Source organism: Gymnoscopelus braueri (assembly GCF_963280865.1).
Source record: "Gymnoscopelus braueri genome assembly, chromosome: 8".
Classification (NCBI taxonomy): Eukaryota; Metazoa; Chordata; class Actinopteri; order Myctophiformes; family Myctophidae; genus Gymnoscopelus; species Gymnoscopelus braueri.
The window spans coordinates 1,205,223-1,223,779 of NC_137609.1; the positions used below are offsets into that span (position 1 = coordinate 1,205,223).

The following is an 18,557-nucleotide window of genomic DNA, read 5'->3' on the forward strand; positions in this document are numbered from 1 at the left end:
GAAGATTGTATACATTTTGAACTTGTGAAATGGGACATTCTGTACATTGACTACTTTTACTTTTGGTACTTAAAGTATATTTTGATGCCGATACTTTTGAACTTTTACTCAAGTACATGTTGACTTTTACTTGTATCAGTGTTTCTACATTGCATGATACTTTTAATTAAGTAAAGAAATTGAGTCACACACACGGTGGACATAGAGAGACGGTGACTGTTCTCCCCAGAGCTGTGATGACGGCTACAGTTAGAACACTGTTACAGTGGAAAATAAATGTGTTGTTCTTAATAAAAAGGCTAATTGTTCTTTTTTGGACGATAAAAGAGTGTAGGAAGGATACTGTATGCACACAGCTAAATCTGGAGTTAATGGGGGTGTAAATGATGTTCTTTTGTTTTCTTCTTTTTTTTTTAGAAAGAAAAGTAATCATTAAACAATATAGAGTGGTTTTTTTTGTCATTAACAGGGCTCTTCCAGTCTCGCCAGCTTTTTAGAACACAGACAATGTACGTTGGAATACCAATTTTGCCCACAATGCCCTCCAGTCACCAGGTCGATTCCTGGCCAGCCGAACCATTTGCTGATTGTCACTCCCCTACTCTCTCCACATCTACCTGTCTCTTTCCACTGTATCTACAGTATCAAATATAACGTCCCCTCCCCCCGGAAAAGGTATTACTTTTTTCAAAACGAGTTAATTTAATTTTCATTGGTTGAGTGAACAGAGCATTCTAAATGAAGCTAAAACATATTTAGGAATGGATCATTGGATATAGATATGTGCATCTTCTTCACACAAGATGAAGCTGCAGCCGAGGAGGTTTTGACTGAATGAAGAGAAATCCCTGCAGTGTTGAATGCAAATGAACACTTAATCCATGAAGACCAGGAACGCATCTGTCATTTTAGATTTGAACCACGTCAACCATTATTTTGTGAACATTTTTTTTGCAAACATTTGTAACTCAAATCTTTGCTTCTGGGGATTCTTCTAAATCCTAAACAGTTTTTTATTTTATTTTTACTTATGTTGCTATAATATCAGTGGTTCTCAAACTTTTTTCATGCCGAGGACCACCCAGAATGATATGTATTTGGCCACGGACCCTCCCATCTGAAAATATTTTGTTCCATGGACCTCCACCAGAAGCAAACATTTTAGTTAAAAAAAATCACGATTAAAGAAAAATAAGAAAATAGCATGTCTACAAGCTCATACACTCGGCTATGCCACGCTATGAGCTTATGTAGTAGATATGCTATTGTTGAATAGCCCCAAAGTATAAACTAATGGTTATAGCAAAAATAAAATCTTAAAATGACACAGGATGCGTTCCAGGATTGAATGGGTTAAGTGCTGCAGTGAGTGAAGTGATGGCTCTTCAAAGTAAAAGCCTCCATCACTAATTTGTTGCCCTAAAATCACATAATCTTAGTGAGTGGAGCGTGACCCTCTGGTCCCACAGACTTTTAATCACATTAACCCCGCCTGGTGCTGGTGGCCCTATTTTGGGCAAAGTTCCAAATAAACAGTTGCTGTCGGGGGGGCAGAAACCTCTCATCTCCATATTCTAACTTTTGGTGTGTTTTTTTCTCCAGTGGTGTAAAGTAACTAAGTACATTTACTCAAGTACTGTAGGCTACTTAAGTACAATTTTGAGGTATTTTTTTTTTACTTTACTGGAGTATTTCCAATTTTCAATACTTTTACTTCTACTCCACTACATCTCAGAGGCAAACTGTACTTTTACTCCACTACAATCATTTAAAAACTTTAGTTGCTAGATACTTTGTAGATATAAATTATTACATTATAAAACATACATTAACCACTTAAGCCCTATTTTATACCTAGGCTATTTGAAAATAGCCGATCTACAAGCTCAAAACGCTGTGAGCTTGTAGATCTGCTATTTTCAAATATGTTAGTAATTGTACTTTTGGTACTTTAAGTACATTTCGATGCCAATACTTTCATACTTTTACTCAAGTACATTTTGAATTCTGGACTTTCACTTGTAACAGAGTATTTCTATATTGCAGTATTGGTGCTTTTACTTAAGTAAAGAATTTGAGTACTTTTTCCACCACTGCTAAACACCCAAGTTGCATATCAAACTGTCCAAAACGTCACTTGCAGCGCAACCCGAGCACCACTGATGTCATTACAGAGCGCAGGAATGAAAACAAAACAATAGTGCAGCATAAGTTTTACAGAAGAAATGTAGAGCAGCATTCAGTGGACAGATGGAGATAGTCAACGTCTCCTAGCACTTTGGGGGGGGATGCCTCAGTACAAGTCGAACTTGTAGGAATGTACAGGAACAAGGCAATATATGAAGACATATCTCACGGCATGGCATAACATGGGTTCACAAGGTCCTATCTACAGTGTCAGAGGTATATAAAATAAAGAATTTTAAGAACACATAAAAAGATACAAGTCATGACGTCATGACGCCTACGTCGTTACCACGGTAACCAAGGCAGATATGTTAACCAGAGATGCTCATAGGCCTGCGTCCTGCGTCGCTGACGCACAATATTGAGAAAGGACGCATTCATGACACCGTCGTGGCGTCCATGGGACGCACTAGAGTTGTCACCAACAATAGAGAAAAATATAAAAATAATTCGCGGTAAAATACTTTTTTACCGCAAATATTTTACAAATCCACGGGACACCACCATTTTGCATGGCCACGTCCTACTTTATAAACAATGAAATTCACGTAGAAATCGTCTTAGAAAGACGATACAAATAACAATAATAATCCACGGGAGCCGCCATTTTGCGCATGCTCACTGCTCAGACCGAATTCTTTAGGTAACGCGTTTGCGTGTGACACACACAACGAGGGCCGTCCGTCTAGTTGAAACGTGACGCAGATGCCGTGACGCCAGCAGACCTGATTCTATTACACATTTGAAAATGAAACGTGAATTAAAAATAAACGATAAAAATTAAAGATTAATGTTAGTGGTGTAAAATGGCACCAAAAAAGATTCTGAGGGCAACAGAAAACATTCCGCGCTGCCCCCCCCCCCCCCCGTTGACAAAACCGTCGTACGTAGTACTCTGTTACAAGTAAAAGTCCGGAATTCAAGATGTACTCGAGTAAAAGTACAAAAGTATTGGTATCAAAATGTACTTAAAGTACCAAAAGTAATAGTACTAAAATGTTTGATAATAGCAGATCTACAAGATCACAACGCGTCGCGCTGTGAGCTTGTAGATCGGCTATTTTCAAATAGCCTAGTACAGTACTTGAGTAAATATACTTAGTTACATTACACCACTGTCCTTGAGCAAGACACTGAACCCCTAGTTGCTCCCGATGCAGCAGGTTGGTGCCTTGCCTGGTAAAGCACCTTGGATAAAAGGCAATATATACAGTAAATGCAACCATTTTACTCACCTGAAATATACATATAACCTCCATAGACTGTCCCTGCGTGGCCGTAGTGTGGCTCATTCATTTTGGCAACGTACGTCCATTCGTTCGTCCTGGGGTTGTAGCACTCCACAGTGGCTTTGGGGGGGGGTGACATAAAGCAGGAAGGAGGAGAAAAAAATAAAATACAAGTATTAGTAGAAGGTAAGTCAACAAAAAATCTTCTAGGCAGAACAAAACAGCTGCAAATGAGCCATTGTAGAGGTTTGTGTGTGTGAGAGACGAGAAAATTAAAAAAATAGCAGATCTACAAGCTCATAGTGCGGCACCTAGTGCCGTGCTACGAGCTTGTAGATCTTCAATAAAAAATCTTGAACATTTTTGCAAATCTTTGAATGTATATATTTTTAAAGCGAACATTTCTAAAGTGTCAAATGGCTCAACAAATGTCTTCATATTTCTGAATAACTGTTGTTGCTATATGAGTGGTGCTCAAACTTTTTCTTGTCAAGGACCACCCAAAAATGATATGTTTTTAGCCACCTATCCCCGTCGAAATATGTTGTTCCAGGGACCCCCCCAGAAGCAAAGATGTGAGTTAAAAATGTTGTTTAAAAAAAAATATATGTATTCACAGATTTGCACAAATCTTCCACGATAAAAAAAAAAAAGCAGATCTACGAGCTTGTAGATCTGCTATTTTGAAGAGCCAAAGTATTAAAATAAATGGTTGTAGCTATAATCTAAAATGACACAGATGTGTTCCCGGTCTTTATGGATTAAAACACAGCAGAGCACAAATCCCTCGTCCCTCTCCTCCACACCAGTGGTTCTCAACCCTTTTCATGCCAAGGACCCCTAAATTGACATATATTTGGCCGCGGACCCCCATCTGATTTCTTTTTGTGCCAGGGACCCCCCAGAAGCAAAGATTCAAGTAAAAAAATGTTCGCTTTAAAAATATATGTATATTCAACTTTTAAAAATAGCAGATCTACAAGTTCATAGCACTCTGTGCCTGTATATCTGCTGTTTTTGAATAGCCAAAGCTAAGTGGTTAAAATGATTGTGACGCTATGTTAACTAATTTAGCTGGGGAGTGGGGACCCCCTGGTAAGGACCACTGGTGGTCCCCGGACCACTGGTTGAGAACCACTGCTCCACACACTGCAGTGTCCATGCAGAGGTTCTCAAAGTAAACATTGACACAAAGCAGCACCTCTGTGGAGCTCACAGGCTCCTCAGAGACAAAGCTGTACGCTTACAGTTCACAGCAAACCCCCAGAGGAGCGGCTGTGACATCAGGAGAGATCTATTTAACCTGGAAGGTGCAGTAAAAAAAAGAGCACATTCTTACCTATATATATATAAAATACCTCGAGAAGTCAAGCGTTTCTTGAAGGCAATGTGGAAAGTTCTGGCAACTGTTAAGATTGTGTCATGTAGAATGTCTTGAGTGATAAGGCGGTATCTGGTGATCAGTATCTGTAGGTTTTCATGTCAAGTACCCCCAAATTGATATGTTTTTGGCTACGAACCCCATCTCAATATGTTGTGCCAGGGAGCTCCAGAAGCAAACATTTATGAGTTAAAAAAAAATCGCAGCGGTTCCGGTAGGACACACAAAGAGTCTCCTTTGCGTCTCCTACCGGAACTGCAGAAATGCACTCTTTGTGGTGCCGTTTTGTTTCATCCATATACATTGTCACAACAATGCCTGGCGCCACCATCCTCTCTGTTCCACAGAGCGGTGACAACCTGTCAGCCACAGAAGCCACCGCTGTGACAGACATGCTAGGTGGTTGTTGCCAGGACTGTATGTCGCCATGGAGACGTGACGTTAGGAGCGAGCTGGGATGTCTTTATATAGAGAGAGACAGACACTCTTAATTAGTACGTAGTCATAGCCAGGTGTCATAATTGATAAACCGTTGCTGCTGTCGGCCGAACCAGGAGGCTTGTAATCTCCATTATTCAAACTTTAATTTTATTGTATTCCCTCTATAAATGGAGCATAAAATGTTGCGATCACATGATCTCTAGAACTCTCCTCCTCAGAGCCTCAAATGGTGGCTCATAGGAGGCGCAAGACCGCCAACTAGTGGTAAACACTGAAAACACAGTTTTGTACGTGTGCAAGTCTTTGGCGCCCTGGGAAAAAGTAAAAAATTGGACGTGTACACGTCTTTGGCACATAATTAGTTAATTGTGATCTTTAGGACAGTTTGAGTTATAGGCTATTAACACAATCACTGCCAGGTATTCATTCATTAATTAATCCAAAACTGCCAGCGTATTTTTTTTTACCTTATTTTGACGATCCACTGAGAGCCAAAGGAAGCAACGATGTCGACACGGATGTAAACAAAGGCTGTCTGGGGGGTGGTCATTTCCTTCTCTCGCAGTCAAGGGATCATTCATAGGTTGCGGAAGAGCGCCCTCTATCGTGATTTTTTTTTTTTTGACGTAGTACTACGTCAATGGCAGTGCATGTGTTAACTCATTCACTGCCATAGGACGACTTTATTTCAAAGGCCCAGACTGCCAAGGACGACTAAAACGACTTTTGGAGGTTGTTGTTTTTTGCCCAGAGAACCAGGAGATAACGTGATCCAAAGATTTACTGCTCCATTCACTTTCTGGTTAAAGTATTTGGGAAATATTCTGTATCTCGGCTCCTGTGTTTTACGATGTATTTTTGGCGAGAAAAGCTATTTTCAACGAAGTATAACAAACGAACGGGAAGTCACGATGACTTTTTTTTTCTTTCGTGGAAGCACAGTGAAACCCTCCGTGATTAGCAACCATCAGGGGATCGATCATACTGGAGATACATATTCTGTGATTACTTAAAGGTAAGAAAATCGATGGCAGTGGGCAAACGCAGCCAGAAATAAGTCTGGCAGTGAATGAGTAACACATTGATTGCCAAGATCGCATTGATGCGTTCTTTCCAAAAAAAAAAAAAAAAGTTTTTCCACGATGGGATTTTCTGAAAAACACCTAACTCAGTTTCTTTATTTTTCCATTGAAAACCACCCGTTTTCAACGGGCCGTAGCCCCAAAATGTCGGATCGCGGTTGGAATGTTCCTCCTCCTCTGAATACACAGATCCCTTTGCTAACCCACGGGAGCTTTTTTTTTTGTTGCATACAATGTATCTTCCACGGCGTTTCAGAGATCGTGGATTTAAGGTAATTACGCTGGCATGGGGATAAAAAACTATGTTTAATATCCAATGTGTTGGATGGAGTTCTGGGCTCCATAGCCTCCATTTGGCGTGGTCGGCTATCATTTTAACCACACCAGCATGGAACTCCATATATGGAGTTGTTATCTTCTTTTTTTTTTACTTTGAACTTTTTCCCTCTTTTTTAGTGGGCTGTTTTTTCTTGTCTTGGTTGTCATGGTTGCCAGTTCCCACCTGATGTTGTGTGGGAGTTCAGACTGCTCCAGATCGTACTGAATAACTGTCAGCTTGCACAATGTCTTCAGGCTAGGACTCAAGTCTAAGACATACAGGTCATCATTGGCTGTGTCATATGATCTATATCCTCCAAAAAGGATGATGCAATCTCCCACCATGCAACAGTATACCATGTGACTCCATGTTGTGAGATAAGTTCTTAAACATGGAACATTCCCTTTGGACTGAACCTTCTTCCAGGTGAAGGTCGCTGGACTGAATTTCCACAGATCATTTAAGTCCTGGTCATAGCCCTTGCCACCAAATATGTACAGCTCTCCATTGTAGGCAAAGGCTGAATGACCGGAGCGTTGTTCTGGAAGTGTAGAAGGCGTTTTCAGCCAGCAGTTGGTCTCTGTGTCAAACACACTGAAGTAGTAGCCCCCCCATACCACCCATTCCCCCCAGCGCCCAAATACAAACATCTTGGTCCCGATGATGGTGGCAGAGTGATGTAAAGAAGCCAGTGGTGGAGTTCCTCTGGTGTTAATTAAAGACCAGACCATTGAGGTGGTGTCCAACGTGTAGATTTCATTATAATATACATCCCGCTGGCGCCTTCCTTGCTGGGTCATTCCTCCATAGATAAACATGACCTTCCCCAAGACACAGGCTGAGTGGCCCTGCCTCCCCTCTGGAACATTCCCAGAAACCCTTGGTGTGAGCATTCTGTGGGCGTCGACATCAAAAGCATAAAGCGCCTTGCTATAGTTCCCAGTGGCAGTAACTCCCCCCCAGAGGTAGATGAAATGGTCTATCAGCACAGCTGTGCGGCTACTGCGCATGGGGCAAAACTCAAGGGGACGTTGTGCTCTTTCAGGTGTCTCTGGGGGCAACTTGTTCCAGCATAAAGACACTGTGTTGAACACATGCACTTCAGTCTGACGCCTGGACTTGATGAAGTCCCCTCTAAAGCAGTACACTTTGTGATTCACTGCTACAGCAGCATCATACGGTATCTCTGGAAGCCCTTTTAGGTGCACCGTCCAACAAAGCATTTCACACACAAGAGTCAATTATAAGTTTCAACCTGTACAAGAACGTGGTCCTACCGTGTGCGTCAGCACTTATATTCGTTAGCAGGCCTACGTGTGACGTAGACATGTCGTCACGTGTAGGCCAAGTTGGTGTGTCTGACCTTCAACTACCAACTACTCTGGCAACCCCTACAGTGGTTATTTTACCTAAATATCTGTGTGTGTGTGTGTGTGTGTGTGTGTGTGTGTGTGTGTGTGTCCAAGATGGCGGCAGGAGTAAACACCGGTTCTCCAGCCAAAATGCACTAATAACACCTTAAAACACACCCGTCGTAACTGCCGCCGTCAATGCAGGGAAGAAAGGTTACTAATATGGATGTTACCAGATTGCTGTTTGCAATGTGCCTCATTGCGGTGATAAAGTTGGCCTTTAAAGCCGCTTTACCAACTGGTAGAATATATCAACAAAGGTGGCAGGTGTTCGACCCCACGCCAACACATCCAGCGGGGAGAGAGAGCACCTGGACAACGTTTTCAGACTATGTCCGACCACTTACACCAGAGGAGTGGATCCTCTTTCAAAACGAGGAGAGAAACTACAGAAAAACTCTGGATGCAAAGCGACTGGAGGAGCGGCGAAACTTTGCCTTCTCAGGTGAAACGCCTGCCAAATGGATTAAACTCATCAGCATTCTTAATGGATTGTACTACAAGAACGGGACTTTCACCACTCGCCATAAGAACGGAAGACCATTTGGACTACCGCTACTGAAGTACACACTGCGAGTACTAAAGAAGTTTCCGCTCTTTAGTCCGACCCTCCCACAAGAACGGTCTCGGGACTCCCTAGGGGAATGGATCGAGGCGCAACTGTGCTTTGTGAGAGACGCTATTCAACCAGCGCTCGGGAGACCCACTGAACATCAAAGGAGACCGAGACAGGTGGGCAGAGATAAATTGGCTTATCTATGGCAACATAGGAGAACTAAAGCAATAGAGATCATACTAAATAACAGCACATATCCAAACCCCCCACCCTCTGTTAATAATGTGGACCTTGTGCAGAATTACTATTCTGCCAAATGTAAACAACCCAACCATGCCCCTTTAAGTGACGCACCATGGCAACAGACGCTTGCATTCGAACCCCCAGAGTATATGCCAGAGACCGGTAACTTTACAGCCAGCGAGGTGGAAGAAGTGATCAACAGCCTGCCAAATAATAAAGCTAGTGGCGCTGACGGGGTCACGTATGAGACCCTAAAAGCCACTAGGCAGGTGTCATCTCAAACCCTGGTAAATATATTTGACACTTGTCTGTTGAATAGAAAAGTCCCGGACTCATGGGCAGGTGCATTAACTCTTTAACTGCCAAAAACGGGAATTCCCGTCCGATGGCTCTATGGCTATCATGGCCAATGACGGAAAGACGGAAATATAAAAAAAAAAAAAATTGAAAAAAATATTATTATTATTTTTTTTGTGGAATTTTTTGGTTTTTTTTTTTTTTTGGGTTATCTCAAAGGAACTAGGAGATAACGCTATCCAAAAAATTGCTGCTACATTCACTTCAATGTTAAAAAACAAATGCACCTTTTTCCTGGCACTGGGACGACACAGTCTGAAATAAGTGTGGCAGTGAAAGAGTTAATATACAGAATCCCTAAAAAAGACAATATTCCTGACGACCCTTCTACGTGGAGGGACATTTCACTTTTACCGACAATATATAAAGTATTCATGAAGTGCATATTGGCCCGCATTCTGCCCTGGCTCACAGGTACTGGTATTCTCTCATCTGAACAAAAGGCTTATATTGCCCGTCAAGGAATGAATGAACATGTTTTCAGTCTGAAGACAGGGATTGACAACTTTAAACATGACTCTGCAAAGTTCTATTCAGTTTTTTTAGATTTCCGTGATGCATTCGGCACACTGCCTCATAATGTTATGATTTATGCTCTCAATGAAATACAATTGCCACAGCTGTATACAGATATAGTGAAAAATGTCTATGAAAAATCCTACATTCAAGTTATATGTGGGAATACTCTGACTGATCCAATTAAGCTTGGTATCGGAATTAAAACAGGATGTCCCTGAAGAACTTTATTCTTGCAATCAACCACTGGCTCAAATGGATGCGCCAGTGCGCACCTGATGGAATAAGATCTCCAAACCCAGTACAAGGATATGCCGATGATGTTCAGATCGCGTCACGTCAAGAGAGCGTTATTCTATCCATGCTCTCCCGCACTGAGGAGTTTCTGCTGTGGTCTAGGCTGGAGGCAAAACAAACCAAATGCGCTGCTTTCTATGAAAGGCGCAGCGGTGGTAATCGGTGGTATGCATCTAAAGCCGATAAGCCCCCATCCTTTACACTAATGCAAAAACCCATCCGAGTATATTCAAGACATGAAACATATCTGTACCTGGGACATAAATTTAATGTTGCAGGTGACTGGGAAGAACAAGTCCGAGAACTGTATGATGACTACTCTGTCAGACTGGATTTAATCGATTCCTCCCCCCTCCCCATCCGAATGAAATTGCAGGCCATCAGAGAATTGGCACTTTTTCAACACCTTTTCTCAAATGTCCATTTGCCACAGAACACCCTTACAGAACTGAACAACAAGACAGTGCGTCTGGTGAGGGGCTGGTTCAGACTTAATACCCACTCCACCCGTTCCATCCTCTTTCAGCCCATCAGAGATGGTGGTTTGGGCGTACCGAATATAGAATGGGTTTACACCGCAACCAGAACCAGCCACCTTATCAACATGCTCAACAATGATGATCCTACGGTCAGGGAAATGGCCCGTGAATCACTCATTCAACATCTGCAGCGACGCAAAGTACCACTCGCGATGGATAATGAGCCGCAATTCCTTGGATTCAGGACGAAGGGAAATGGGAAATTGGACATTAAAGCGGCAGGATTTGGTGTGCGGTCCGATTGGATGGACCTAAACGACTTGTGCCATCGTTCGGGATTACAGCTGAAGTGGGCGGCGTCCGATGGAACAGCTGTTCCGATCAGTAACCGCATCGTCACAGATCCGCTCGTCCATGCACGCGCGATCTACCAGCAGGACGGTGCTGAGCTGTCAATCAAATCTGCGACGGCGAGAGCCTCCATTCTGGGAGCGAATCGATCTCACAGTGCACAGCACTGGACCAGTCTGAAGCTACAGGGAAAACTGGCTTTTATTCCTTTTGCAAATCACTCACTGTCCCATTCTGTCCTCTCAAATAACACTATTGGTGAGGACATTCTAATCTTCACCATTAAAGCACGTCTACAAGTGCTGCCGACCAAGTTTAACTTGGCAACCTGGTATCCATCAGAACATGACCCACACTGTATTCTACACCCAGTACCACATGACAAAGAGACAGTCGCACACATCTTAAATGGCTGCAGCCACTATAAAGGACTGTACATTGCCAGACATGATCGTCTGGTGGATCTGGTCTCAGACAGAATCAGAGAAGTACAGGAAAGGACAACAAAAATGTATAAACACAGCACTGTAAAACTAGACTGGTTTGATCACAATGACAATTCAATTCAATGTCAATTCACAGCAAGATATTCCAAATACCCCACATATTGTGTTCATTAATGAAATGAGAAAAAACGTTACTATCTTCGAAATAGGCTGCCCATTTGATTTGTATATGGACATTTGTTTTACATCCAAACGTATGAAATATCAGACTTTGGTGGAACGTATTATGGCCTTGGGATATAACTGTCAACTTATTGTCCTTGTGTTTGGGAGTCTGGGCAACGTCCACAAACTTGTGCTCCGTGGCATGCAATTAGGAGGATTGCAAAAGACAAATGCAAAAAAGTTGGCTAAATACTGTTCTGTCTCAGCTATTATGGGCAGTCTGTCTATCTGGAGAAGGCGATGTTTCATTTACCCTTGAGTGGCCAAAAAAAAAAAAAAAAAAAAAACTGTTGAATTTCTGTATATAGTATGTCATCAATTTGTTATCTTTTTTCCTCTGTGTGTTAAGCATGTGCAGCAGTTGTATCTGGTTTGCCCGTATAATGTGACCTTCTTCTGATCAATGTTTGGATCTATCATGTATTGCGCTTTTTGTGCAGATCCAAATAAAATAATTCAAATGTGTGTGACTCTGAGAGTGTACACATGGAACCAATCTTACATGTATGCGTCCGTTTGTTCCATTTGAGTTGCTCATTTTGCTAATGTTTAGATTTTTTGCATGATCGTTACTTGAAACTCATGAAATAATCGTTAACCAATAAGAAAATGAGCCATTTACAGTGTTTCATTATACTTTGTCTATCGTGGGTATAAATTATATTTTGTCCAATATCAATCAGTCGATCAATCAATCAATCAATCATTTACACTGGGCAAATGTCTGCTGTGACACATTAAAGGAGTAGTTCACCTAAAAAAGGACTATCAATTACACACCCCATGAAGCATTGAAATCAGGGAGGTTTTTGTCGTATTCCTGAGCCAATCATTTGATGACCGGAGGAGTCTCCAGTAGCCTACTGAGTCTCCCATTGAGTGATCAGTTTACAGTTTAGGCATTTAGCAGACGCTCTTAATCCAGAGCGACTTATCAAATTATTGTCTCAGGAATGCTACAAAATAAATATATATCCATTTAACTCAAGGCTTGGGGTTCCGTTCGGGTTCGGGCCGCTTCCGAGCGAGACGCTGGGAGAGCAGGTGCCCACTGTCAATAATTTACTTAAATCTTGTTTTAATTTATTTCGTGAAAATGTGTGCAAAACCTGCAAATCTTTGAATATATATATACATTTTTAACTCGAATCTTTGCTTCTGGTGGGGGGTCCCTGGAACAAAATATTTTGATATGGGGGTCCACTGGCCAAATATATCATCATTTTGGGGGTCCTTGACATGGAAAAGGTTTGAGAACCACTGATATTATAGCAACATAAGTAAAAAAAATCTGTCAGGATTTAGAAGACATTAGAATCCCCAGAAGCAAAGATTTGAGTTAGCAAAGATACATATTCAAAGATTTGCACATATTTTCACGATTTAAAAACTAAATTTGAATAGCCAAAATTATAACATAATGGTTATAGCACAAAACAATCTAAAATGACACAGTATGCTGTTCCGTTCCCGGATTGAATGAGTTAACCCTTTAAGACCGGGAACGCACAATTTCTTTTGCTATTCAAAAATAGCAGATCTACAAGCTCATAGCGTGGCACTCGGTGCCGCGCTATGAGCTTGTAGATCTGCTATTTTATGAGCTATTTTATTTTATGAGCTTGTATATATGAGCTTGTGCTTCTGCTATTTATGGAAAAACCATGAAAATCTTTGAATATCTATTTTTTAAAAAGAACATTTGTAACTCAAATCTTTGCTTTTGGGGGATTCTACAAATGTCTTCTAAATCCTAAAAAAAAAAACGTATGTTGCTATATAGTGTCAGTGGTTCCAAACCTTTTCATGTCAAGGACCCCCACAATTATATGTAGGTGGCCTCGGACCCCCATCTCAAAATATTTAGTTCCAGGGACCCCCAGGAGCAAAAAACGAGCTTGTAGATCTGCTATTTTTGAATAGCCAAATAAATAAAAAAAATGACACAGATGCTTCCCCGGTCTTAAAGGGTTAAATGGCAGAGTATACTGTATAGATGTGGGGATACATGATAATTTATGCAGGCAGAGCCTTCGTCACTGCATTTCACACCTTCAGTCTCACTGAGTTATATTTATATAACATGGAGAAGAAGAGGTGTTGAAGGGACCGTACAGTACAGTAGAAATGCACTGGAGACTATGGAGAGAAAATTTCTAACAGTTACATTTGATTTCTAACAATTTAAACCACTCAATTCAGGGAACACATCCGTGTCATTTTAGATGTTAGTCCTATTTTATACTTTGGCTATTAAAAAAAAGCAGATATACAAGCTCATGGCAAGCGTGTAGATCTGCTATTTAAAACAAATCTCGAACATTTGTGAAAATATTTGAATATACCGGTTTTTTTTTAAAGGGCACGTTTTTGACTAAAATCTCTGCTTCTGGGGGTCCCTATTACAACATATTTTGAGATGGGGGTCGGCGGCCAAATACATATCATTTTGGGGGTTCACTGATATTATAGCAACACACGTAAAAAGGACGATTAAAAAAATAAATAGCCAAAGTATAAGATAATGGTTAAAGTGATTAATATCTGAAATGACAGATGCTTTCAATTCAAAGGGCTTTATTGGCATGAGAAAACATACGTTTACATTGCCAAAGCAGAAAGCATAATACAACAATACAGTAATACAATCAAAACAAAAAATATGTACATTTGAAAGTCAGAATCTTCAATAGATCAATTTCTATGTACCAAGATCACTGGGTGCAGTTATAGTGCCGGAATATACCCAATGATTAGTCTTTAGGGTGGTTGTGTTCCGTTTGATATCCTTTTCCTATCACAGCAACTCACGAATCTTGCTGCTGTGTTTGCACATTGTTGTACTTCGCCCAGCAGATATGGGAGTTTTTTGTCATTGGTCATGTTTTCAAAATCTCCGTGTGTGGTTGTAATCTGTGGGAAGTATGTGTCTCTGATGTCTTGGTACAATGGACGGTTAGGAAGTGTAGCTCGGTTTCCACTTCATTTTGTGTGCAGTGCTTTCACGGTCTTATATATCACAGTCATATCTATTTGGCCATGGACCCCCATCTGAAAGATTTTGTTCCAGGGACCGCCCCCAAAAGAAAAGATTTGAGTTAAAAAGGTTTGCTTTAAAAAAAAAAAAAGTATATTCGAGATTTGCACAAATCTTCACGATTTCCCCCAAAATAGCAGCTATAGCAGCTGCAAGCTCATAGCGCGGCACCGAGTGCCGCGCTATGAGCTTGTAGATCTGCTATTTTAGAATAGCCTAAAAGTATTAAATAATGTGTTTAAGTGGTTTACACAGATGCGTTCCCTGTGTTTTAATGGGTTCGCAGAGTGCTGCTATCTAGCTGAAGCAGAGCCTCTTGTTTACCATACTGTGTGCTGAGGGTTGAAATAGTTGTTTACGTTTTTCCATGAATACAAATTCACAAAGTAATCCGTAAATCATAAATAATGGGGCCTTGCTTATGCCTAGCTGTGTACCGCTTCCAGCGGTCAATCTTCTCGCTTGACCACAGTTTATCGTCTCAATTAAAATGCCGGCATCCAAGACGCGATATACATTAGCCAACCAACCTTTTCTCACAGGGAGAAAAGCCTGGCGAATGAACTTACTTAACCCTTTAACACATTGGGTGCCAAAAACGAAGATTCCTGTTTTTGCAAATACTAAGGCTGCAACAACGAATCGATTACTACATTTGTTGCCAACAAATTTGATAAAAAACAAGTAGGTCTACTTGATTGGCAGTGAACGGTTGTATTCGCATTAACGTATATAGATCTACGTGATTGGCAGGGAATGTGTTAACACATTGAGTGCCAGAGGTTTTTTAAAACGGGGTACATCCAGTGTCAGCGTTTTTTTTACTTTATTGGCGATCTTTTTAGAGCTGCAGAAGCCACAACGAGGACCCGGATGTAAACAAAGGGTCTCTGGGCGATGGCCACGGGTCCTAACCTCACTCCGTCAAATGGAAGAAGCTTGCGACACACATTTTGTTTCACAGCGTACTTGCATCTGAGACTTCGGGCGCAGAATCGATGACAGACGGAGTTTCATTTTTTCAAGCTACTAGGCAGGTGATTGGATGATCCCGCCCCTAGCAGCCGCTGATTGGTTCGTATGCGCAGCGGTTCGGGCAGCTTTACTCTGTGAGCAATCCCAGACCCTCCTTCCTGAAACCAAATGCAATGCAATGCATGAGATTTCCGGAGGGAGGGGGTGTTTACCAGGCTACACGGGTCCCGTCTCACGACTGGAACAAAAGCATTTCTACCGCGATCCGCCATCGAAAAATGGCTTGTTTTGACCACTGTAAAAAGATGTGGAGATATGGACCCTTTTCTCAAGATCCCATCATTGGGGCGGACGCACTTCCGTTTTTTGGGGGATGACGTCACATCCGTCCCTTCCCTTTTTAAAGGGTCCTAGGATTCCTAAGTTGCGTTAGAGCGCCCCTTGTGGAATTAAAAAAATAATAATAATAATTGAAAAAACGTATATCTTCGTTTATGGCACTCGACGGGTGTATTTGCTAAGGCTGCAACTAACGATTAATTCCATAATCGATGTATCGGTCGATTATTTTAACGATTAATCGGATTATCGCACTTATTTAGCAATTACCTTATCATTTTGATTTTAGGTTGTTTTAGGCATGTTCTATCTAACAATAAAGACAATACAGATGAATAATTAATTAAAAAGTACATGTTATACAATTTTGCTCAGTCACGGCTGATTAAGCTACTACCCATCAAATACATATCAAAATAAGTAAAAGCCACCTTATGGTACCTTTTATCTTCTAAAATTAGGCTAAAGGGTAACAGTACTCTTTTTAAATGGATACAGGCTGGGCACAAGGGACATCTGGGCACCTCGACGTAAAATGTTCTATTTTGTCCAAAATGTAAAAAATATTAGAAAAACGGTCTTAAGACCGGGAACGCATCTGTGTGTCATTTTAAGATTTCTTTGGCTATTCAAAAATAGCAGATGTACAAGCTCATAGCGCGGCACCGAGTGCCGCGCTATGAGCTTGTAGATCTGCTATTTTTGAAAAATCGTGAAAATCTTTGAATATATATATTTTTTAAAAGCGAAAATTTCTTTAATTAGATTATAGAGCTATAACTTAAAAACTAGTTTTTCTTTGTTATTATTATTATTATTATTATTATTATTATTATTATTATTATTATTATTATTATTATATTTAATATATTAATATATATATATTTTAACAAAAACATATCACTTATCCCCTTTAACCTATATTGAGACTGGGAATGCGTCTGTGTTATTTTAAGATTTCTTTGGCTATTAAAAAAATTGCAGATATACAAGCTCATAGGGCGCCACCGAGTGCGCTTGTAGATCTGCAATCGTGAAAATGTGCAAATCTTGAATATATATATATTTTTAAAGCAAACCTTTGTCAAATATTTTGTTCCAGGGACGACCAGAAGCAAAGATTTGAGTTACAAATGTTTGCTTTAAAAATATATATATATTCAAAGATTGAAAAAAAAAAGAGAAGCAGATTTACAAGCTCATAGCGCGGCACTTGGTGCCGGGCTATGAGCTTGTATATCTGCTATTTTTTTAATAGCCAAAGAAATCTAAAATGACAGATTAATGGTCTTAATGGATTAAAGAAGGATCTCCCCCCCAACCTTTTTTTTAAAGGAGAAGGAGTCCAAAAACGAACAAAGGCCGACTCACCCAGCTCTCCGGCGGCGTTGCGCCCGCCCACGGCGTACAGGTGGCCCTTGAGCGCGCTGAGGTGGAAGAAGGTCCTCTTCTCGTTGAGGCACGCCACCTGCATCCACTTGTTGTAGCGCGGGTCGTACCGGAACACCGTGTCCACCGCCGTCTTGCCCTTGGTGTCGTAGTTGCTCTGGCCGCCCACCACGTACAGGAAGTTGCCGATGACGGCGATGCCGTGCTGGTAGCGCGGCGCGTCCATGGGCGCCAGCGCCTTCCACTCGTGCGCCTTCTCGTCGAACAGCCGCAGTTCCTTGCTCACCACCAGCTGCTGCCGCAGCACGCCGCCCAGCGTCACCAGGTGGGCGGAGTCCGAGCGGATGGCCGTGCGCTCCGACTGCATGACGGGCTGCATGTAGGGCATCATCTGGTAGTTGGAGGCCTCCAGGAGGAGGTTGACGCACGTGTTGTCCGTGCGCATGAAGTCCACCGTCTGCACGTGGTTGATGAGCTCCTGGGGGTTCATGAGCGGGAAGCGGATGTTCTTCATGAGCTTGGCGGCGTGGTCCATGCGCCCACCGTCCTCGCAGCGCAGCCAGCGGCACGCTGCCTTGAACAGGTCCAGCTCGCTGCAGTGCTTCAGGCTGTTGCTGGACAGCACGAAGGCGAGGCGCTCGAACGGCAGCTTGACGAATTCGCCCGTGCCGAGCAGCGAGGGGAAGTTCTTGAGGATGAAGTTGTTGACGTACTTGTCCACCTCGGTGAGGTTGTATGTGTTGGCGATGCGGCCCACCTCCACGCAGTTGTCCAGGGAGACCTGTGGAGGAAAGAATGAGGACTGTGTGTAAGATTAGCTAGCTTCTCAAAACTTTTTCATGCCAAGGACCCCCAAATTGATATACATTTGGCAACGGACCCCCATCTGAAAAGGTTTTGTGCCAGGGACCCACAGAAGAGAAGATTTGTGTACACCATTTCAAAATTCAACGCTTTCACGATTTTTCTAAAATGTTCAAAAACAGCAGATCGCTGTGAGCTTGTATATCTGCTATTTTTGAATAGCAAAAGTATAATATATGGCTAAAGTGGTTAAAGTGATTGTGACGCTATATTAACTATTTTTTCTGGGGACCCCCTGGGACCCCACCAAGGACCCCTGGGGGTCCCCGGACCCCACTTTGAGAACCAATGAGCTAGGAGACATGCCCCATTGGTTAACGCACGCCCGTCGGCTTATACCATACCCATCGTTCCTGTTGTCAGAGTACGCAGCCAGTGCGGTAACCACAAGGCCTCCCAGAACCGACACGCTCTCCTGGTGGCCGACTCTGG

The 18,557-nt window shown here is 42.0% G+C and overlaps 2 protein-coding genes across 4 annotated transcripts in view; both read right to left on the minus strand.

Moving 5' to 3' along the window:
* Positions 1–18,557, minus strand: part of LOC308089674 (parvalbumin beta-like) — a 238,267-nt gene that overhangs the window by 75,029 nt on the left and 144,681 nt on the right. The window lies entirely within an intron of this gene.
* klhl13 (kelch-like family member 13) overlaps positions 1–18,557 on the minus strand; it is a 111,541-nt gene that overhangs the window by 15,382 nt on the left and 77,602 nt on the right. For all 3 annotated transcript variants that reach the window (XM_080435419.1, XM_080435421.1, XM_080435420.1), the window contains 2 exons: positions 17,244–18,042; positions 3,423–3,536 (listed from right to left, as the gene is read on the minus strand). In XM_080435419.1, the coding sequence (XP_080291545.1) occupies positions 3,423–3,536; positions 17,244–18,042 (913 nt within the window). The remainder of the gene's footprint in view (positions 1–3,422; positions 3,537–17,243; positions 18,043–18,557) is intronic.